This window comes from Macaca thibetana, chromosome X (genome assembly GCF_024542745.1).
Source record: "Macaca thibetana thibetana isolate TM-01 chromosome X, ASM2454274v1, whole genome shotgun sequence".
NCBI classification, from domain to species: domain Eukaryota; kingdom Metazoa; phylum Chordata; class Mammalia; order Primates; family Cercopithecidae; genus Macaca; species Macaca thibetana.
This window is the reverse complement of record NC_065598.1, coordinates 65,148,473-65,170,474: the sequence shown is the minus strand read 5'-3', so window position 1 is coordinate 65,170,474 and position 22,002 is coordinate 65,148,473. Positions and strand designations below refer to the sequence as shown.

General features: G+C 50.9%; 1 protein-coding gene across 10 annotated transcripts in view; it reads right to left on the bottom strand.

The window, feature by feature from the left end:
• Nucleotides 1-9,480: 9,480 nt before the first annotated feature.
• STARD8 (StAR related lipid transfer domain containing 8) overlaps nt 9,481-22,002 on the bottom strand; it is a 78,247-nt gene continuing 65,725 nt past the window's right edge. For 4 of the 10 annotated variants that reach the window (XM_050776847.1, XM_050776845.1, XM_050776855.1 and 1 more), the window contains 12 exons: nt 19,879-19,960; nt 18,829-18,892; nt 16,645-18,062; nt 15,876-16,049; nt 14,851-15,010; nt 14,152-14,350; nt 13,521-13,731; nt 13,107-13,221; nt 12,622-12,846; nt 11,431-11,648; nt 11,153-11,329; nt 9,481-10,970 (listed from right to left, as the gene is read on the bottom strand). In XM_050776847.1, the coding sequence (XP_050632804.1) occupies nt 10,853-10,970; nt 11,153-11,329; nt 11,431-11,648; nt 12,622-12,846; nt 13,107-13,221; nt 13,521-13,731; nt 14,152-14,350; nt 14,851-15,010; nt 15,876-16,049; nt 16,645-18,062; nt 18,829-18,892; nt 19,879-19,960 (3,161 nt within the window). In that variant the 3' untranslated portion in view covers nt 9,481-10,852. Of the gene's footprint in view, nt 10,971-11,152; nt 11,330-11,430; nt 11,649-12,621; nt 12,847-13,106; nt 13,222-13,520; nt 13,732-14,151; nt 14,351-14,850; nt 15,011-15,875; nt 16,050-16,644; nt 18,202-18,828; nt 18,893-19,878; nt 19,961-22,002 lie in introns of those variants that run through there. The other 6 variants (XM_050776849.1, XM_050776846.1, XM_050776852.1 and 3 more) reach the window with 4 other exon arrangements.

Here is a 22,002-nt window from a genome sequence, read left to right as displayed (position 1 = left end):
TGAGAGTTTACTGAATTCATTTATCAACTCTAGGAGTCTTTTGGAAGAGTCTTTAGGGTGTTCTAGGTATAAAATCATATTATCAGCAAACAGAGATAGTTTGACTTCCTCTTTTCCAATTTGGATGCTCTTTCTTTCTTTCTCTTGCCTGATTGCTCTGGCTATGACTTCTACATCCAGTCTTCTGTCCCCTAACCTGCCTTCCCTATTTCCATCCCATCCATGGGACCTCATCACACTTCCCAGAAGACCAGGAGCTGGATTACATATTATAGCAAACTTTGGAGTCAGATAAGCCAATCCATTTGCAGCTGTATTCGCATAACTCGCACTGAGTGTGTTGGAAGGACATGAAGGTTTCATCCATGTCATGCACCTGTGTAAACTGCTCCAGCTTTTTTATTAAAAATAGAAACAGGCTAGCCAGGCGTGGTGGCTCATGCCTGTAATCCTAGCACTTTGGGAGGCTAAGGCAGGGGAATCACCTAAGGTCAGGAGTTCTAGACCAGCCTGGCCAACATGGCAAAACCCCGTCTCTACTAAAAATACAAAAATTAGCCGGGCACAGTGGCACATGCCTGTAATCCCAGCTACTCAGGAGGCTGAGGCAGGAGAATCATTTGAAGCCGGGGAGCTGAGGTCTTAGCGAGCTGAGATCGTGCCACTGCACTCAAGCCTGGGTGACAGAGCAACACTCTGTCTCAAAAATAAAAATAAAAATAAAAATAAAAATAAAATAAAATAGCAACAGACTGGAGTGCAATGGGACAGTTATAGCTCACTGCATCCTCGAACTCCTGGACTCAAACAATCTTCTCACCTCAGCCACCCAGCTAGGACTATGGGTGTGTGCACCACATGTAGCTAATTAAATTTTTTTTTTTTTTTTTTTTTTTTTTTTTTTTTGTTGTAGAGACAGGGTCTCACTGTGTTGCCCAGGCTGGTCTCAAACTCCTGGACTCTGGTGATCTTGCTGCCCCAGTCTCCCAAATCGTTGTGATTACAGGCATGAGCCACTACCCTTGGCCTATGCTAGTTTTATTGAGGCTGACTTCTTCCTGGCAGTTGAGCACTGCCTCTCGGTTTCTGTTCACTAGGATGATTTTCTTTACATCTGGCCTTCCAAGGCCTGACATATTCTGTCTTCACACAGCTCATGTCTTCACCTACTTCACCTGTGTCAAATGTCACTTTCTCTATAATCACCCTATTAAAATGACGGAGAGCACTCCCAATCCCCCTTCCCTGCTTAATTTTTTTCTAAAGCACTTGTCACCTTGAAACACACTATGTCATTGAATTACGTTTGCTCATCCCTCTAGAATGCCAGCTCAATGAGGGTAGGGATTCTTATTTATTTTGTTCACTGCTCTATCCCTGGTATCTATAATAGTGCCTAGCACATAATAAACACTCAGTAAATATTTGTTGAGCCAATAACTGGCCCATTAGAAAGGACACCCTTGGATCTCAACAGACCTGGATTCCATCTTAGAACTGCCTCTTCCCTCCTAGTGACCTTGGGCAGTTCTCACTGATGGTCTATGTCTATTTTCTTTTCTTTTCTTCTTTCTTTCCTTCTTTCCTTCTTTCTTTTCCTTTTTTTTTTTTTTTTTTTTTTCTTTGAGACAGGGTCTCATTCTGTCACACAGGCCAGAGTACAGTGGTGCAATCATGGCTCATTGCAGCCTTAACCTTAGTAGCTAGGACTACAGGTGCCCGCCACCATGCCTGTTAATTTATTTTGTTTTGTAGAGATGGGGTCTCGTTTTGTTGCCCAGGTTGGTCTCAAACTCCTAGGCTCAAGCGAGCCTCTTGTCTCCCAAAGCTCTGGGATTACAGGAGTGAGCCACTGTGCCTGGTCACATCCCCGTCTTCATTTGTTCAATCAGGAGATGAACTAGATAGTGAATCTCAACTTGGAGAGAAATTCTCCAACCCTAAGGGACCAGTGGGAGGAGGAAAGGAGACAGAATTTTTAGGGCTCTGTAGTGGAGAATGGCAAGATCTGAGGGATGGGGAAACTGAGGGAACGGGGGAAGGAACAAGATCTGGAAAACCGTGTGAAGGAAAAGGGGCAGAAACCGGAGAACCCTGAGAAGACTTGGAGGCGGGAGCAGATGCTGGGGTTGAGTCCCAGCAGCTTCCTGTTGCCTGTGGCCCACCTTCCCACACAGAACAGCAGTGCCCCCTTGTGGGCCCTGCCAGGACCTGGCTGTTTTGGGGTTGACGCTTCCCCTCCACGCTCTAGCGCCAGCTTTCACACGGGCTTTCTTTATTCCAACAATTTCTTCTAGTGCTTCCAAAACTGTGCACAACGGCAAGCCCAACATAGACAGCATCTCCTCCTTTGAGAACCTGCTGCTTCACATCTGTGTCTGGGTTATTGCCTGTGCCACTGATATAGTTAGACTTTGTGTCCCCACCCAAATCTCATCCTGAATTGTAATCCCCAGGTGTTTGGGGAGAGACCTGGTGGGAGGTGATTGGATCATGGAGGCAGTTTCCCCCATGCTGTTCTCATGATAGTGAGTGAATTCTCACGAGATATGATGGTTTTATAAGGCAGGTTTCCCTGCTCTTGCTCATTCTCTCTCACCTGCCATGTAAGACATGCGTCTTCCCCTTCTGCCGTGATTGTAGATGCATTTTCCTCTTCTGCCATGATTGTAAGTTTCCTGAGGCCTCTCTAGCCATGCGGAACTGTGAGTCAATTAAACCTCTTTTCTTTATAAATTACCCAGTCTCAGGTACATCATTATAGCAGTGTGAAAGCAGACTAATACAGCCACCTATCTGGGAACCTTTCTCAGGTGTGCATGTACACCTGCTTTGCGTCTGAGCACAGCCCCCATGCCATGGTCTTCAGTGCCTATGCTGTGATGGCAGGGGCAGCACTGGGTGGGGTGGGAGGGGCTGGCCTATGTAGGGACTGAGCCCAAAAGGGACGGGATCCCTGGCCATAACCCTGGAGGGAAAGTCACATTTTGAAAACGTTCTAGAGTAGAGGGTGCAAACCAGTGGGCTATTCATGTGTGTCTGTTGAGCCTGCTGCATGTTATGTTAAAATTTTTTCACCAACATTTTACTTTTTATCTTTTTTTTTTTTTCAGAGACAGAATCTCTCTCTCTTGTCCAGGCTGGAGTGTAGTAGTGTGATCCTACTCCCAGGCTCAAGCGATCCTCTTGCCTCAGCCTCCTGAGTAGCTGGGACTACAGGCACATGCCACCATACCCGGCTAATTTTTTTATTTTTTGTGGAGACGGAGTCTCACTGTGTTGCCCAGTCTGGTCTCGAACTCCTGGTCTCGAGCAATCTTCCCACTTCAGCCTCCCAAAGTGCTGAGATTACAGGCGTGAGCCATCACACCTGGCCACCAATATTTTAAAAGGGTAGATTTCACATAAAAATCTGGATTTGGGCAAACGTGGTCGTTCATGCCTATAGTCCCAGCACTTTGAGAGGCCAAGGTGAGAAGATTGCTTGAGCTCAGGAATTCGAAGCTAGCCTGGGAAACATGGTGAAATCCCATTTCTACAAAAAATACAAAAATTAGCTGGGTGTGGTGGTGTGAGCCTGTAGTCCTAGCTACAGGAGGCTGAGGTGGGAGGATCACCTGAGCCCAGGAGGCAAAGGTTGCAGTGAATCGAGATCATACCACTGCACTCTGGCCTGGGTGACAGAGCCAGACCCTACCTCAAAAAAAAAAAAAAAAAAATTCCCAAAACCAAATCTGGATTTCTAGATTCCCTGGAAAAATCAGAAGATGTAGCTATCCACATCTGGACCCACATTCCCACCTATCCATAACAGATGAGAAGGGAATAGCTGCTGCCCTCTTTGGATGGGGTATGAACTCTGCAATCATTATGGTCTTTACCCAGTATGCTTTGCTTATCTGTGCTAACTGCCTGGTTCCTGTAGGAATTTCAGTTTGAGATTCCCATAGTTTTCACGAAGAGAATGGACAACATTGTTAAAATGAAACACAAGCCATCAGGGTCTGAGCAGTGGAAGATCTTGAAAGGAGAGTCTCAGAGGGGAAGAGCCTTAAAGTCAGAGACCAAGTAGTGATATAGCTTGGAGCCAGAGGAAGGTATGGCAGAACAGGCAACCTTTCTGTCCTCTTCCACAGACCCTTCTTCCCGAGATCATCTCTGCCTAAACGTAGCAGTGGGCGCTGTACTGCGTAACAAAAGAAGATGTGCAGTATTACTAACAACACAAATAGCAGGTGATTTGCCACTTTGAAAGTACCCACCAAATGCTAGAAACAATCAAGTTGACTACTCATAACCTCCTCATAAGGTAGTATCATTCCCATTTTAAAGATAAGAAAACTGAAGTTCAGTGAGTATAAGTAAGCCCTGCAGCTATAATAGAAAGTGGTAATGCCTTTGAGCCCTGAGTCCTTGGTCTGCAGGGACTGAGGGGGAGTTCAAACATCTTCTGATTTGAATTCAGTTGAATGAAACTTATGTCATCATAATTAACCTCCTCACTTTATAGATCACTGGTTTTCAAAGTGTGGTGCCTGAACCAGCAGCATCACCATCACCTGACATCTTGTTAGAAATGCAAATTCTCAGGTTTCTCCCCAGACCGGTTGAATCAGAAACTCTGGGTGTGGGGCCTAGCAGCCCATGTTTTGACAGTCCACCAGGGTGATGCTGATGCTCACTGAAGTTTGAAGCCCACTGGAGGAGTTACGAGCACACACTCTGGTACGAGGCAGACTGGGTAACTAGCTATATGGTCACTTGGATTACTAGCTACATGACTCCTTGAGAAGATGACAGAGTCACAGAGATAGTAAGTAATGGTGCTGAGTTTGAATCCAGGCAGTCTGGCTCCAGAGCCCATCCTATACTCTCCTGATGTGATGATTCCTAACCTGGGCTTCCTGATTCCTGAGATGTGGCAAAGGTAGTGGTCTGCAAGCCAATTTTTTTTTTTTTTTTTTTTTTTTTTTTTTTTTTAATTTTCAAATGCCTAAAGGAAAGCAGGTTTTTATGTCCGGTGCCTGCAACTGCCCCAGATAACAAATTCTGATTGTTTCATGTAATGAATTCCCAAGGGCGCCTTTGAATTTTGCTCTCTCCCCACCGACCCCAGGTTTTAAGTGATCCCATCAATAAAACAAACAAAAACATTCTTTAAATTTTTTAAAAAACTTTTGTAGGTACATAGTAGGTATATATATTTATGGAGTAATTGAGATGTTTCGATACAGGCATGCATGGCATAGTAATTGCATGAGGATAAATGGGGTATCCATCACCTCAAGTTTTGATCCTTTGTGTTACAAACAATCCAGTTATACTCTTTTAGTTATTTTTAAATGTACAATTTAGTTGTTATTGACTGTAGTCATCGTGTTGTGCTACCAAACAGAGGTCTTATTCACTCTTTCTATTTTTTTTTTTTTTTTTTTGGTACCCATTAGCCATCTCTACCTCCCCCCACCCACCCCCTTACTACCCTTTCCAGCCTCTGGTAACAGTAACCATCTTTCTACTCCCTATATCCATGAGTTCAATTGTTTTGATTTTTAGATCCCACAAATAAGTGAGAACATGTGATGTTTGTCTTTTTGTGCCTTGCTTATTTCAGTTAACGTAATGATCTCCAGTCCCATCCACGTTGTTATAAATGACTGGATCTCATTCTTTTTTATGGCTGAGTAGTACTCCATTGTGTATAGGTACCACATTTTCTTTATCTATTCATCTGTTGACGGACACTTAGGTTACTTCCAAATCTTAGCTGTTGTTAATAGTGTTGCAGCAATTACGGGAGTCCATATATCTCTTCAATATACTGATTTCCTTTCTTTTGGGTATATACCTAGCAGGGGGATTGCGGAATCATATGGTAGCTCTATTTTTAGTTTTTTGAGGAACCTCCAAACTGCCCTCCATAGTGGTTGTACTTAATTACATTCCCACCAACAGTGTACGAGGGTTCCCTTTTCTCCACATCATCAACAGCATTTGTTATTGCCTGTCTTTTATATATAAGCCATTTTAATCGGGGTGAGATGGTATCTCATTCTAGTTTTGATTTGCGTTTCTCTGATGATCAGTGATGTTGAGCACTTTTTCATACGCCTGTTTGCCGTTTTTATGTCTTCTTTTGAGAAATGTATATTCAAATCTTTTGCCCATTTTGATTAGATTTTTTTCCTATAGATTTGTTTCGGCTTCTTGTAGACTCTATTTATTACTCCCTTATCAGATGGGTAGTTTGCAAATATTTTCTCCCATTCTGTCGGTTGTGTTTTCACTTTGTTGATTGTTTCGTTTGCTGTGCAGAAGCTTTTTAACTTGATGTTATCCCATTTGTCCATTTTTGCTTTGGTTACCTGGGCTTGTGGGTTATTACTGAAGAAATCTTTGCCCAGACCAATGTCCTGGAGAATTTCCCCAATGTTTTCTTGTAGTAGTTTCACAGTTTGAGACCTTAGATTTTCATCTTTAATCCATTTTGATTTGACTTTTGTATATGGAGAGAGATAGGGGTCTCATTTCATTCCGCATGTGGAGATCCAGTTTTCACAGTAGCATTTATTGAAGAGACTGTCTTTTCCCAAGTGTATGTCCTTGGCACCTTTGTCAAAAATGAGTTCATTGTAGATGTGTGGATTTGTTTCTGCATTCTCTATTCTGTTCCATTGGTGCTGTGACCCCTTGGTCAACTGCCATGGCAACAATGGCATCTGCTTTCCTCTCCACCTTGATGCACATGCAAGTTCAGCTGCCCCGAGCTATTCCATTCTGTTTCTTGAGTGAGGATGGGGACATAATGGGCAGGGGCCAAGCTGCCAGCTTCCTGACCAGTTCATCTGGCCCTAGATGAGGGGAAAAGTGTTGATTTGGTTCCCTCCTTGGCACCTGGTGGGTAGCTAATATTCAGACCATGCTACTGATTGGCTCACAAGTGACTCTCTCCCCAGAAAGCATTGCATTGGTTGCCAGCCCCAAGCCACTTTCTGAGACTTTTTTCCCTATTGGCTGCAGCTTCATGCAATGGAGCCCCCATGCCCGTCTCTGAGTTCTACTGTTTGCCTTCGTTGTTGATAGCCCTGACTGCTGACTCCTCTCCATCACTGGGTGAAGGCCATAAGCTATTGAAGTTCCCTAGATCTCCATAGCCCCAACCCTATCCCCTGTGTAGCTCTATGTCAGACTGCCTTGGGCTTTCTTCCACCCATCTCCACACCCCCAGGCCTTGAGCAAGGAGCTCAGAAGCTTTGTTACATACAGGTGTAAAGCTCCTGGCAGTCCTTGCCATCATCTTTGTCTTTACCAGTATGTTCTGCTCCATCCACACTACTGGGGCCCACTTGCATGGTGCCATCCCCTCATGAAGTCTCCATTGCAACATGTTTCTTCATTGTCTTCACTGACAACAGGCAGATGCTGGCTGCTCATCTTTCTCCTGATGGGAGAAAAGCCCACCCACTCCTCCCCATCTTGGAGCTGGAGATCCCAGATGAGGGGACCAAGTTCTCCCTATGGAGTCTGACTGGCAGGAAAGACACAGGGCAGGCAGGGGGTTACCATATTTTGATGTCTGCTATGTTCAAGGTACTGTGCAACCACTTTCACGACTCTTGGCTCATTTAACCTTGACAACAACCTTACAAGATATAAATGATTCTTACCCTTATTTTCAGAGAGGGAAAAGAAATCAGAAATGTTAAATGTGCCACTTAAGGTCACACAGCCAGGAAATGATATAGCTAGATTTGAGCCTGGGTCTGACCACTACCCTCAGTCACTCTGGCAACAGGGCGCTGGAGACTAGGAAACAATAATCAAAGCTCATAGGCAGATTGTTCGATTTCTATGCAGGATTCCCCTGAGACCTGGTTTCTTTGAGACAGTGGGTCAGGGAAAGCACAAGAGTAGAGACTACGGGCAGTGGGACTGGGAATTTGAAGGCACATTCTCTGGCACCAGGGAAATGAAGCCTACTTAGGGTTGGCAGAGGTACACGACTCAGGGCTAGAAATGGCCAGGGGTGGTGCTTGCTTTGTGGGTGGGAACGAGAGGCCTGGGCAGCCTCATCATGAAACTCATTCCTACATCTAGAGGCACGGTGGAGTAGGCAGAGATGAGGGATGGGAGCCCTGCTTTACACATGAGGATGCTAAGGCCCAACAGAAGCTCTCCTACTTGGAGCTACCTCTTCCACACTGCCAGACACTGGGCGACTGGGTCAGGGTAGCAGAGTCCAGAGCTGCAAGGTTGGGGGAACTCTCTGGCCCTTCCAAGAGGATCCCTCCTCTTTATCCGTCTCCTAGCAACCATCATCTGAGTGCTGAGTCTCATCCTCTGTACCCTACCACCAACCTCCTTCCAAGAGAAGGTGGGCAGTGCCTGGGCCAGAAGGCCCCGATGCCTTCCTCAAGAACTACTGGCCAGAGCATCACGCTGGTATCCCTTAAGCCCAGCACTGCCGGAGTGATCTCCCAGCCCATACTCAGACACAAGGGGCCTCCATTTAGTTTTCCCAAAGGCAGGGGGCTGACTGGGTCCTCTGCTCTACCTCACTCACTTCCAGGGCTAGCCAAGACCCCTAGGTGGCAGCAGTGAAGAAAGGCCAAGGCATGTAGGGACAACTGAGCCCAAGACAGAATGAAGAAGGTGACAGAGCAGTGGGACTGGACAGGCACCTCACTGTTCAGGCCGGGTCGGAGTGCAGACTTGGGTGGTGCAACCTGAACACTTACCGAGACAGGCTTGTGGCAAGGTATGACTGGCCTCGTTTGACCCATGAGGAGGTTGAGGTACCCAGAGAGCAGGGCTTGCTTGCCCAGGCTACTGAGAGCACTTCAGGGATGCAAAAGTCCAAAGCCTGGACTTTCTCTCTACCTGCTCTTCGGAGCCTGGGATTTTATGGCCATGTAATATGGCAGAGGAAAGCCCCTTCCTTTGGGAAAGTCAAGACGAAAGAGTTTCTCTAGGCCCCTGGGCTTTGCTGGTCACTGGGGCCATACCAGAGGCTGCCTTGAGGCACTCAGACCTCTCAGGTTGGCTTACGGGTGGCACAGGGCCCCCTAAGCCTCCTGGGGCTGGGACTTCACTCTTCATTCAAGCTGTTTAGAAGGGGAAGGAATGGCCGCTTAGCCAGGCTCATCTCTCCCTAGTATGCCTGAGGTCATTCATGCTTGTGGCCAGGTCATGAGATGGGGTTTGCAGCTTCTGCTCAAGTTCTGGCTAACTTTCCACCCCTTCTCCGCGCACCCGCCACCCCACCCCACCATGCCTGGCCACAAATCCCTCTCCAAAGAGAAGAGCTGAGGCCCTCCCCGTTCTTCCTGTGGACTCACCCAAGACCTGTTGCCAGTAAGCTGGGACTCAGCAGAGGGTGGGGTGAATGCTCAATGCTCTGAGCCCTAACACTGAAGCCTCAGTCACAACCCCAGTCCCCAGTCCCTAGCCCATTGTCAGCAAAGACAGCCACAGTCAAAGTGCATCTCTGGTAATGCTTTATTGATCTGAGGGATCCTGCTGCACCTGGCTCTCTACCTCTCCATTCTCATCTGAAATGCCCCTCAGGCCTTCCAGACCCTTGCCCCCACCAGAGATTATAATACACTCATGAGAATTGATATATATGTGTGTCTGTGCAAATGCGTGTGTGTGTGTGTGTATATATGTGTGTGTGTATCTATATAAACACATATATACACACACATATATATATATATAAACTGTACAGTATTTACAGGTACAAATAAAATAGGCTTGAAAATTACAGTGGTGGTTGGGACCCATCTCATTTCAGTTTACTCAGCAGATTGAAAAATAAAGCACCAGTGGCCTTTGAATGGCATTTGAATTTCCATGTGAGCAAAGATGGCTGGCCAGTGGGACAGAACAGGTTTGGCTTAAGCTCCAGCTGGCTAAGATAGGCCCTTCCATCTGTCTGGCCCACGGGCCAGGTCTCTGCTTGAGAAAGGGGCTGTTATGTTAGCCCACTACCATAAGCAAAAGAGACGATGACACAGACCCTCGTCTCTTAACCACACTCTGCTTTTGCTTGGCCTGGGCAGTGGCAGTGTGTGGACAAAGGCTACACAGGACCCCATGGGGTGGCAGATAAAGTGTGAAACCCAAGTCAGGGAAAACTGGTTTCATTGGCATCTTGAGACTTGAGAAAGGAAGCTTCTCCACCCTCACATCCCAATCTATGCCAAATCGTCATGTCGCTTATTAGGGGCCTGTCAGTGCCCACTCTTAACTCAGCCTCTTAAAATTCAGCATCATATTTACACAAATGAAACAGCTCATGGTGATTGGGGCTGCCCTGCACTCCACCCCTGTGCCCATTCACTCCAGTCCAATTCCTCTGAAAAAGACACTTCAGGGCCAGTGTTGGCCCCAAAGGCAGGACCAGAACCTCCTGTCCAATCTCAAAAGCACCCTTGCAGGAAACAAGACGGCTTGCCCTCTCAGTCTGGCAGAGAGCTGGGATCACACACTGTTTTCGACCTCTTTGCCCCTGCAGGTGGGGAGCTGTGGAGGCTTCAGACCAAGTGGCGGCCTCACAGGCAGGTGGCTGGCGGCAGTAGTCTTGCTACTCATGTGATTCTCTTCTCTTTTCGGGAGAGTAGAATACAGGGTTGGGGGTGAAGGGAGAGTAGAGTTGCCTAAATTCTCTTTTTCTCCCCTCTACGTGCAGAGGAGCTTTAGGAAAGGGGACAGGACAGGCAGCTGGAGCCACCTGGGCCTGGCTCTGCTCCTGACAGCAGCACCCAGGGGGCTGCTCTGCTCTTATTCCCCCTCACTCCTTTGGTGCCCAGGGGGCCTGAGTGGTGCCACCCTGGGACCAGCCCAAGGCTCACAGTTTTGTCTCAGGGCCCACTGCCTGCAGGGTGGGGAAGGAGTCCCGGATCTTTGCCACTTCCATGGCACACAGGTGCCCAAAGACTTTGTTGTACCAATCAGGAGAACGGCCCCTAGGGAAGTAGAAGAAACCAGGCATGAGCAATGTGTTTTTCCCTGGAACCCTCACCAGGGAGAAGGAAGAAAGGACTTGTCCCAGCCCCAGGGATCAACAGCATGGGGCAAAAAGGAGGGGCAGAGGCAGGGGAACGGGTCAAGGCCAAGGGGGTCGAGCAGGCTGTCCCAGGCCTGGTACCTGAGGTCAGCCCGGCAGATGTGTGTGAGCCGAGAGCGGCCCAAGCCACAAGGCTCCATGAGGTACTGGGACGTGAGCATGAGGGCCCGCACACCCGACTCTGGCACAGGTTGCTCAGGATCCAGGGACTGGGAGACAAGCAGGCAACCCCCACGAGGCAGGTCAGAGCGCCACATCCTATTGGAGAAAGGACACATAGGCTCAGATTCCTACTGCTGGTTTCCACCCCACTTCTCGGGCCCCCCAAGCACAGCAGGGTAGCAGCTGCGGCCCCTCACCGAAGCACCACAAAGTCGCGGCAGGGATGGGGTGCCATGCTGTCGGTGACATAGTGGTACAGCTCCACACCCGGCATCAGGGCTTCCAGCACCTGGGCCCGCAGCAGATCCTCATCCCAGAGGGCCCGCTCCCGGAGAACACGATGCAGCACCACAGCTGGGGGGGCTGCCACCTCTGTGGACGCCTTCCACAGCCGCAGGGGGTGCCCGTCCGGTGCCTGTGAGCCACAGGAGTGGGGATGGGGGTAGCTGTCAGGGCTGGAGAACTCTGACTCCAGCCCTAAGTCCGGGCCTCAAACCGCAGCGCCTGAGGTTTAATAGGGTAGGCTGCAGAGCTCCTCTGCTAACCCTGGCCAGACTGAGACAGTGCTCCCATGCTCCCTGACCTCTCTCTCTCTTTTCTGGATGTCTGCTTTTCAGTCTGTTAGACAGCATAAAGAGATGATGGGGCACACATTCCCAGAGGCCTCTCAGGCCCTACCATGATGGGCACAGTGCTTGGAGGTGCAGGAAGATGGTGATTGTCAAGGAGCTCGCCATCTAGCACAGGCAGTAAAACACATGCACAACAAAAGCTGCCACTTACAGAGCCTTTTGTATGTACCAGGCACTCACCCTGATCCTACATAGGAGGTTTTGTTATGACCGTTTTTTACACAGGACACTTCAGGCTTGCAATCTTACTCAGAATCCACGTCCAAGAAAGAGCATGACCAGTGCCCAGAGAGGAACAGAGAGAAATCCCCTCCATCCTGGGGCATGACAGAAGGTTCTGAATGGAGGAGGAACACATTGCATTGTCGCTAAAGGTGCCTCGGAAAATGTAATGCTCAGGGTCAGGGCAGTCCAGGCAGCAGGACGGCACGAAGGTGCAAAATGCAAGGTTTCAGCTGGACTGCGGGGCAGGGAGAGATGGGAGTTGAGGCTATCAAAGCAGCATCGTATCTGGAATGGGGCTTTTGGAAGGTCATTCTGGCAGGTGGTTCCTGAGAGAGTTCCCTCGGTCTCATTTGGTTCTTGATTCCTTAAGGTACTTTCTTGACTCTCTGACATTCTCCAAGGACAAGGCCGAGGCACAGTGAGACTTGGGGGACAGCTCCTCCCCGGCTCCTTCCTTTGGGTTCCCTGACTCCCCTTGCCTGCACCATGCTCTCCCAGCCCCATAGCAGCCACCCATGGTGTGGTACTCACCTTCCTGCAAGCCAGTTCCGTGTGCTGGGGCCCTGGCACGCTCATCCAGCCCTTGAAGCGCTCAGCAGCATCACGCAGCAGGTCCTGGATGCTCTCCTCCATGTAGAGGCTCAGGCTTACCCCTGCAGCTTGGGCCTGACGCAGCTCAGCCAGGGCTGGGCCGGGAGGGCTGAGCTCAGCTGCACTGTAGGAGCTGCACAGCTGCAGCACCATGTCCTGGGGCACCTGAGAGGGCACACACACACTGGGCTGCAGCTCCAGAGAGCAGGAGACCCCATGGGGTCTGTCAGGTTCACGTTAAGGGCAGTAGAGAGGTGCAGCTACCACAGCAAGGTAGATGAGAACCATTGTGGAGGAAGAGTTGGGGGTATAAGCTTGAGGGGTATGTGTCAAATTGGGTCCTATCCCTGACTTGGGGCACCGAGGTCAGGCCTGATGCTTCCCCCAGGTCTGGTAAGTAGGCACCATGGCCTGGGGTTACTCACCTGGAAAAGTTTCTTGCAGTCACTGATCATGTGCGACAGGCCCTGGGTGGCTGCCATGTTGTCACTCAGGTCCCTAGGGCCTGGCCTACCAACGAGGCTGCGTTTGCTCTTGATCCTAGATGGGGCAGGAGGTGGTGAGAGGAGAGATGGCACAAGGGCACAAGACAAGATGACAGACAGGCTGCCTTGTAGCTGCCAGGAAGCCACTTTGCCAAACTTGGCCACAAAGCAACCTGCTGCCTTTTGGAAGGCCCTGCTCCACAGATCCCACCAGCCCAGGGTCCCTGAGGAGTCAGGCTCACTCCTTGCGGTGAGGACGAGACACAGCAGTGCCAGTCATCAAAAGCCAAAAGTCCAATGGGGCCCAAATTGTCTGGACCTGGCCCGGCCCTGACATGCCGTGCCCCATTTCACCTGGGAGAGGGGCTCTCCTTCTTAGAGACATTGAGGTGGAAGATGGAGGGCGCCAGGCACACTGCCAGGTTGCCTGCTGTCATCTGGTTTTCCTCGGCAGAGGCAATGTCACTTAAGAAGTAGAGCAGAGTCTGTAGCACCTCTCGGTTCTCATCGGGGAGCAGCAAGGTGGCGGCTTGTGCTGCTGCCAACCACTGATCCTTGGGGAGGACTGTGAGGAAGCAATGGAAGAAGAGCCTTCCTTACTTCCCCAGAGGCCTTAGCAGCCAGCCTCCTGCTTCCAAGGGGGCAAAAGGCACAGAAGTCCCGAGGGGAGCGGCGAGAGGGAAGGGAAAAGTTCAGTTCTGTGAGGTCTCTGGGTGCTTGATCTAGCTTTATTACTAACGTACAGTGTAACCTTAGGTAGTTTCCCTTTCTCCCCTCAGGGCCTCAGTCTACCCTTCCATATAATGGGTTTGGGGAAGCAGAATGGTCTCTCTGCAAGGGCCTTTTCAACTCCAGACAGTAACTGTTCCAATCAGCTCACAGGTCCAGCTACATTTGCCTGCACCAGGCTTATCTTCCACAAGGCCTGGTATTCAGGGAGGCTGAGAATGGGGCAGGCTGTTGGGGATAGGAGTGGGTGACTCACGCTGGTAGATCTGGAGGAAAGTGGTGGTGAGCTTGCTGGTGAAGATGGGCTCAGGCAGGTCCCGGAAATACTGCTTTAGCAGGTCAGCCACATCGTAGGCTGACTGGCCCTCATAGCAGACGTTGTCAGGCGAGGTCTCATTCATTTGGCGCAGGTTCTGGATCCTGGACTTGACCCCAGACTTGCGGAAGATGCCTACCTGGTCCATGCAAGGGAGGGAGGGAGGGAAGAAGACATGCGTGAGTAGGAGGGAGAATGTGAGGCCAGTCCTGGACTGGGTGTCAGGAGCTTAGGCCACCCCAGAGACTTCAAAGCCTATCAGGCCTCCTGAGGGGCAGGGTAGGAGACAAATGGGAAAACCAAAGAGAAGGAATTTTACAGCTTCAGGACAAAAAAGAAAAGATGCTTTTGTGGAGATGAGTAGGAAAAGGTGGATCTAGGCAAATTCAGGCTCCCAGAAGATAAGGACTATGGAGCCTGGGCCGGAAAGAAGGTAGCACAGAGCTGGGCCTAAGGAGTAGAAAGGAGTTTCATCCTTGCTGGTCCTTGCTGAGAACAGCAAAGCCCTCTGGTGGACCAGCCCAAGTGAGGGGGAAGGCCAGAGCAGTTCCTCTCCCCAGCTCCTCAGCCTTCGGCCCAATGCCCACCAGCACCCCACCCCTGCACCATCTCCCCACAGGCTGCCCCACAAGGGCTCACTTGGTCCAGGCACTGGCTGCGCAAGTAGCGCATGGCTTGCTGAATGCTCTGTGGCAGTGGCTGGCCCGTGCGCTGCACATGGATGAGGGGTGGCACCCCAAATACGTGCTGTCCCCGGTAGTCTGGGGTCTTGTTTCTCCTCATGAACTTGGGCATTGACCTGTTTGGGAGAATGACAAGTGATCAGATAGGGAGAACACAGTTTGGAGACTCTGCCTGCAGTCTTAGAGGATCAGGTGGGGTGAAGAGGGTAAGGCACACACCACTGTCCCAGAGTCAACACTCATTGAGCACCTGCTTTGGGCGCAGCCCCAGGGAGTCACAGAGGAACACAGAGAGCTCTCAGTCTGGCCAAGGAGATAACTGTGTCAATAGGCAGTAACAACTCATGTGGCCAGTAGGAGGCCAAGAACTTAGGGGAAGACCCATTGAGGGAGGGGAACTGTACCTAGTGAGTTAGGGAAGGCTTCAGAGAGGATGTGGTAACTCAGCAGGCTCTTGAGGGATAGGAAGGCATTGCCCCAGAGGAGAAATGGGGAAAATGCATTACAGGCAGAGAGCACAGCACAAACAAAGGCAAAGAGGCAGGAAAAGGATCATAGCACGTTCACGGAAGGATGACTGGTCCCACTGGTCTGTAAGGTGGGGTTGCTTAGGAGGGGTAGGCTAAAGAGCCAGAAGGATGGAGCGGGACCAGAACAGGAAGCAGTCATGGTGGGAGGGAATCTGGACAATGGGAAGCCAGAGAAAAGTGTTTATCTGGAGAATGACAACCACACCTGCATTTTAGGACAATCTCACTAGTTGCAGTACGGAGGTTGGGATGGAGAAGACACAGCTGGAGGACTTCAGGTCCTCTGCCCCATACCCAGCCTTACCAAGCCCCTCCAGCCTCCTGGCATATCACACTGCTCCCCTGGCCTGTGGGCCCTGCCTGCCTGCACCCACCTCCTGGGCTGACCCTGCCTGGGGCCGTGGACCTGAGTCGGCAGTTTCCCACCCTCCGTGGCCCAGGAGCCACTCACCAGACCCAGCCCTGCTTGTGGGGCACAGTGTACTTCTCCATGAAGGCAGTAAGCCGCAGCAGTGAGCCCTTGTGCAGGAGGTTGATCTGGCCTGCAAACTGCCGGTTGATCTCCAGCGACTCTGAGTTGAGGCTGGGCCGATGGGAGTTCTGGAAGCTATGCCAACGGAGCTTCCTGGTGGGGGGCGGTGAGAGGGGTGGAGAGGCCCAGAGGAGCAGGTTTGGCTAAACCTTAGAAAAGGTGTGTGTTATTCTGGTCCCCTTTTTTCTCTCCAAAGAAAACATGCAGGGAGTTGGGACCACTTTCAGGGCTGCTGCTGAGGCCCCAGGGTGGAAAAAGCTTGGACTCAGCTTCTTAGGGGCCAGGAAGTTCTTGGGGAGGATGGCACAGAGCTCAGGCCCATCTAGTGCCAATAAGCAGTGAAGCCCCCTGCCCATTCCAAAACTACCATGGAGGGGCTGCTCCAAGAAACTCTGAATGGGCAAACCTGGGGACCAGAGACCATCTCCTCTAGCACCCTCCCTCACTTTACAGATGAGGAAACTGAGGTCCAATGAGGAGAGCATCATTTCCTCAAGGCCACAGCAGAGGCAGGTTCTGGACCTAACTTTCTGGATTCCCAACTCCTGTACTCTATTCTCCTGAGCTGGCTGTGAGGGGATAACGCAGCCCCCAAGCACTTAGCCCTGGGCCTCATGACTGAGAAATCAGCTTCAGAGACAGAGAACAGGAGTCCCTGCGTCCGCCCCATCCCAACCCAAACTCTCACCTGCAGGGTCTGGTAAGTGAGGCCCCAACACCTGAATCGCGCCGTTCACGGGGCATTGATGCCTGGAGTCCAGCCAGGGGCCCCGCAGCCTCAGCCTCATTCATGGAGTTCCCACTACTGTCAAGTTCGCTGGAGGAGGCCACAGTATCAGAAATGGAGTGTCCTTCCTCCACAGACAGGCTAGAGGCAAAGGTGGGTTCCCCGCCTGAATGTGCCTCCTGCTCACTGTCCTGGGCTGGGGCCGGGGCCAGGGCCTCAGTCTCTTCCTGTGCCAGTGGCTCAGCCTCAGCTGGAGCCTGAGCCGGAGCCAGGACTGCTGGCTGGACTTCAGCCTGGGCCCAGGCTGGGGACTCTCCGTGGGCCAGAACCTCCATCTGGCTGAGAGCCTCAGCTTGGCATTTGACCTCAACTGTGGCTATTTGTACTGATGAAGTGGCCTCCTCCTCTTCCTCATCTCCAGGCCCCAGGTCTGAGTACATGGCCCGAGACCACAGCTCTACTCGTTGCTGTAGCCCCCACACGTGCTGGAGGATGTCGTCTAGGTGAGCATAGCTGCCCCCACTGTCCTCATCATCTTCATCTTCAGCCTCGACCCCAACCATTACAGGCTCAGCTGGGTACAGCTCAGGTAAGTTGTCATACGTGCTGGCATGGCTGCCCGTTGAGCCACAGGAGCCCCGGCGCCCCTCACAGCCCCACCGCCTACCTGACTGCCAGTCTGCCAGGCGGTGTCCGTCCTCAGGACACAGGCTCTCAATGGACAGGGAGCGAGGGAATGTGCCTGGTTTGTGGTCCCCAGGCACGTGCACCAGGCAATCACCCCGGTGTATCCGCTGAGGATGCCGGAACAAGGCCACTGGCCAAGCCTCCCAGGCCTTCCGAGTGTTGGCACCCCTGCCACCGGCTGAGGTGGCGGCCCAGTTCTTGGCCCTGTAAAATCCGGCTGAGAGGAAGCCACGACAACTGCGGAAAGATGAGGCTTTGGAGACCTTCTCTGAGGCGGCTGGACTACGTTCGGGCTCTGCTTGCTGGCTGCCACTCTTTTCCTTCCGCCTCAGAGACTCAAGGTGCTTGAGGAAGCTACGGTTACGATGGCGCTTCTTGGCTTTGTCCTGGGGACCCTCCTGGCCCTGGGTGGGGCTGAGGAAGGGCCGGTCACTCAAGCTGGGGGCACAGCCTGGCAAGGGCAAGTCTGCTGGCTCGGGTGGTAGGCTCACGGTGATGACTGGCAGAGAGGTGGCACTAAGCTCGGTGAGAACGCTCTCACAGCTTGAGGTCACTGGCAGGCCAGGGCTCGGTGGGGCCAACAGATCAGAGGACCCCATAGGAGACCAGCACTTACTTTCCTGCTGGAAGGCCCAGTGGCTACTGATGGTACACTGCTCTTCCTCTTCTGAGTCTTCATTCTGGGAAAGGCACTGCAGGGTCAGGTCAGAGAAGCCCAGGCCACAAGTCCTTGCTTGTACTCCACTCTCTGCTTCCAAACTCTTGGGGGACTCTGAGATGAAGGGCCCTGCTTTCTGGCTGAGAACATGGCCTAGGTGGGTAGAGCTAGCTCTGGGAGTGCCAGAGGAAGCCAGGAGTCACAGACAGAGCCCAGATGTATGGTAATGGTAATGGTCAAGTAACTAATCTAACCCCCCTTCCAATTTTACAGATAGGGAACAAACCCACAAACCAGAAGCCACTTGCCCAAGGTCAATGACATACATTAAGTCAGTGACAGACCTTCCCAAGCTCTGGGCTGCAGTCTTAGATTAGAATCACAACAGAGGTGGACGGAATTTGAGATTTTCTAGTTCATCTCCTTCTTTGCAAAATGGGGAAACTGAGGCCCAGAAGGGAAGAGGTTTCCCTGAGATCCCTCAGCAATCAGTGGCAGAGCTGAGACCAGGCCCCATGGGCCTCCTGCCTCACAGCCCAGGGCTTTGGTAACTTGGCTGCCCCACCTGACTACAGGTCTCTGGTATAGAAAGCCCCAGAAAAAAAAAGCAAGAAAGTGAGTTCCCAGGAAAGAATGGGGTCGTAGATCTCCTCCATCTCTACCCCTAGCTGGGGAAAGGTACTGCTCTGGACATCTCAGACTCCTGGGATACTAGAGCTAGTTTTACAAATGGTTTACATACGCCCTGGGTTTCCTTATGGCGCCACAAGACCACAGACCCGTTCTTTGCCATGACTCACCTGCTTGCTTTGAAAATGAACCTCCAGTTTCATCGAGGCACAATTGTTCAAGGTCATCAGCCTCCTGTAATAAAGTGGAAGTGTCCACCCAAGGTGGACATCCCCAAAGCCTGGCAGAGCCTACCAAGATGCACCCACCACTTCACATGCCCAAGCCATCAAAACTTCTCGCAAACTCCAATATTCCTAAGGTTTAAGAACCAGAGACAATGCTGGCAAGATTATGGCCTCTGCCCTCCAGGAGCTTACAGAGAGTGGAAATAAACCCTACAGAAATGGGACATGTTCAAAGACAGAGCAGACAGAAGGCACAGCAGACAAACACAGGGAGAGACAAGCAACCTCCATGAAGGAGGGATGCAGTCAGAGAAGGCGTCCTGGAGGACGCAAATGGGATTTTGAGAGTGAGAGAAACAGGGACTCTTACCCAAGCTTACACAGGACATTGTAGGTATATAGTCAGCAAACAGATCAGTGGGCATGAGACCAGTGGGGCTAAGGCTAATGAACCAGCTTGCAAAGGGCTTTGGGTTGTATGCTAAAAAGTCTGCATTTTTATCCTTAGGCAGTGACAAATTTTAAGCAGAAAGAACCACCATTTGGAGCTGTTACAATGCTGAGGCTGGTGGATCTAGATGGATCTGGGAGTGGGGTGAGGGAAGGGGGAGAGGGGAGGGGAGAGATGGGTTATCAAGACTAAAGCCAGTTAGGCTGAAGCCTTGTGATCGATCCAAGGAGAAGCCATGGTTTGGCCTCAAACAAGGGCCAAGCTCTTGTAAGTAGAGAGCGACTGAAGCAGAGGAATATTTGGAGGCTATAACTTTAGGAGAAAAGAAACAAGGCCAGATCTTGGCTTTCTAGCTAGAGTGACTGGGTGGTTGAGGGTGTCACAAACACAAAGAACAGAATGAGCAATGTGACCGCAGAAGATAAGCTTTGTTAGTAAGCTGGGCTCCTCCTCTGTTAGAGGGTACAAGGGATGTTTTTTTCCCACCAGGAAGCTTCAAGCCGGGCCTTTGGTTTCCCAGGCCTGACCCTCAGCCCACCTACCTACACAGGGCCCCCAAAGAGTCCTCGTCCAGAAAACCGTGGTTTTTCTTCACAGAGCCAATATCCAGGGGAAACAAACCTTCTGTACGGCAGAGAGAAGCAAAGATGAGTCCAGTAGTATATCACAAACTCAGCCTCAGCAGCCCTTGAGCTGGAGGGGAACGGCCAGGAAGGAGGGGGAGCAGGAAGACAAGAGGCAAAGCAGAAGGGAAAAACGTCAGGAATAAAGGAGGGTGCCCAGGGAGTTCAGGGGAAAGGTCTGGGAGAGGCCTAGAGGGCTGAGCTGGACCCAAGAATTCTGTCAGTCAGTGAGGCAGGTCTATGGGAGATAGCAGGCCCAAGACCCCAGGTGACTGCCAAGAGCCCAATATGGGTTCCCCCATTCCCCTTTGAATCCTGGGCTGCTCAGGCAGGGAAACTTCTCCTTGGCCCAAGGTGAACCTAGGGGAGTAGGGCAGGAGCAAGGACAGAAGGGACAGGACAGCACAGTAGCCAAACAATACCTTGCATCCCCCTGTGTCCCAGAGCAGTAGGAGCCCACTCCCTGGGACTTAGGGAGGGGAGAGGGGAAAGAAAGGAGTTGGGGGAATGGAAGAGAGAATCTGAGAAGTCTCACAGCTCTCTACCTTACTGGTGAAGCAAGCCCATTTGTTCCTTTACTCATTCAACTAATGAGCATCCAATTGAGCATCTACTTTGTGCTAGGCACTTGAGCAAACCATACAGCATACAACAGTGAACACAACAAAAATGGTTCCTGCCTTCATGGAGTTTACGCTCTTAAAGGAAACAGATAAGCAACGATACTTAAAACCAAGATGGTGCAGTTACAAATGTCATGGAAGACATCAGCCAGCATGATAGTGTAAAGGGAGGCTGGTAGGGGTGGCGGCTGCTTGTAGAGAGGTGGTCAGCAGAGAGCTTTCTGAAGCAGTGACATCTGAGCTGAGTCTTGAAAGATGAGAAGCAGCCAGCTGTGCAAGGAAACTGCAAAGAGAGTTCCAGGCAGGAGGAACATCAGCATCAAGGCTCTGAAGAGGGAAAAAGCTTGGTGTGAGCAAGTGTAGAGAGGAGCCCTGTGAACAAAGGTAAGAGTAATCAATGGAGGTTGGAGAATGCAGTGTGACAGGCCAGAACAGAGCGTCTGTGTGTATTTCATTCTGAGTGTGCTGGAAGGCCATCGGAGGGCTTGGAGCAGGACTGACAGTCAGGCCTATGGCCAACAAGAGCCCTCCAGCTGCAGTGTAGAGATGAGAGTGCAAGAGCACAGGAAGCTGCTGTACTAGCCCAGGTGAGCCGTGACACTGGGTCACACCAGGCTGTGGCAGTGGAGGTAGTAAGAAGTGGATTGATTCAAGATACGTTCTGGAGGGAAAAGGTCTTGCTGAAAGGTTAAACATAGGAGATGGGAACAAGGAGGAATTAAATTAAGGATGACTCCTGGGTATGGCGCTTGAGTAAGTGGGTAAATGGTGGTACCATCAGGAGTTGGTTTTAGACCTGTTTAATCTGAGACACCCATCAGACATCAGAGTAGAGAGATTGAATTGGCAGCTGTGAATATATGAATCTGGAGCTTGGGGATGAGGTCTGGACATTTGGAAGTCATCAGAATATGGATGGTATTTAGAGAAAGATCTCATGAGAAAGAAATGTTGAGAGAGAAGAGGGCCCCGGACCGAGCCCTGGGATATCCTAACCTTTAGATATCAGTTAGAGGAAGCAGAGTCAGCTAAGGAGACAGAACCCAGTCAGAAAGGCAGCCAGGAGAGGGGGGTGTTCCAGAAGCCAAAGGAAGAAGTGGCCAGTGGCACTGAATGCTGCTGAGAAATGGAGCAAGATGAGGACTGGGAAGTGACCACTGAGTGTGACCACATGGACGTCACTGGTGAACTGACCAGGCAAGTTGACCAGGCGAGGTGGATGTGAAGCCAGGGTGCAGTAGGGGTGTGGGCAGAAAAGGGGAAGGGAAACAGCAAATATGAAGAACTCTAGAAAAACACAAAAGAGAAATGAAGGAAAACAGAGAAATGAGGCCATCACTGTGGGGCAAGTGAGGCCAAGGCTGGGCCACCAGGGTGTACAACTCCAGGCGGCATTCTTCACACTGTGTGTACCGACATG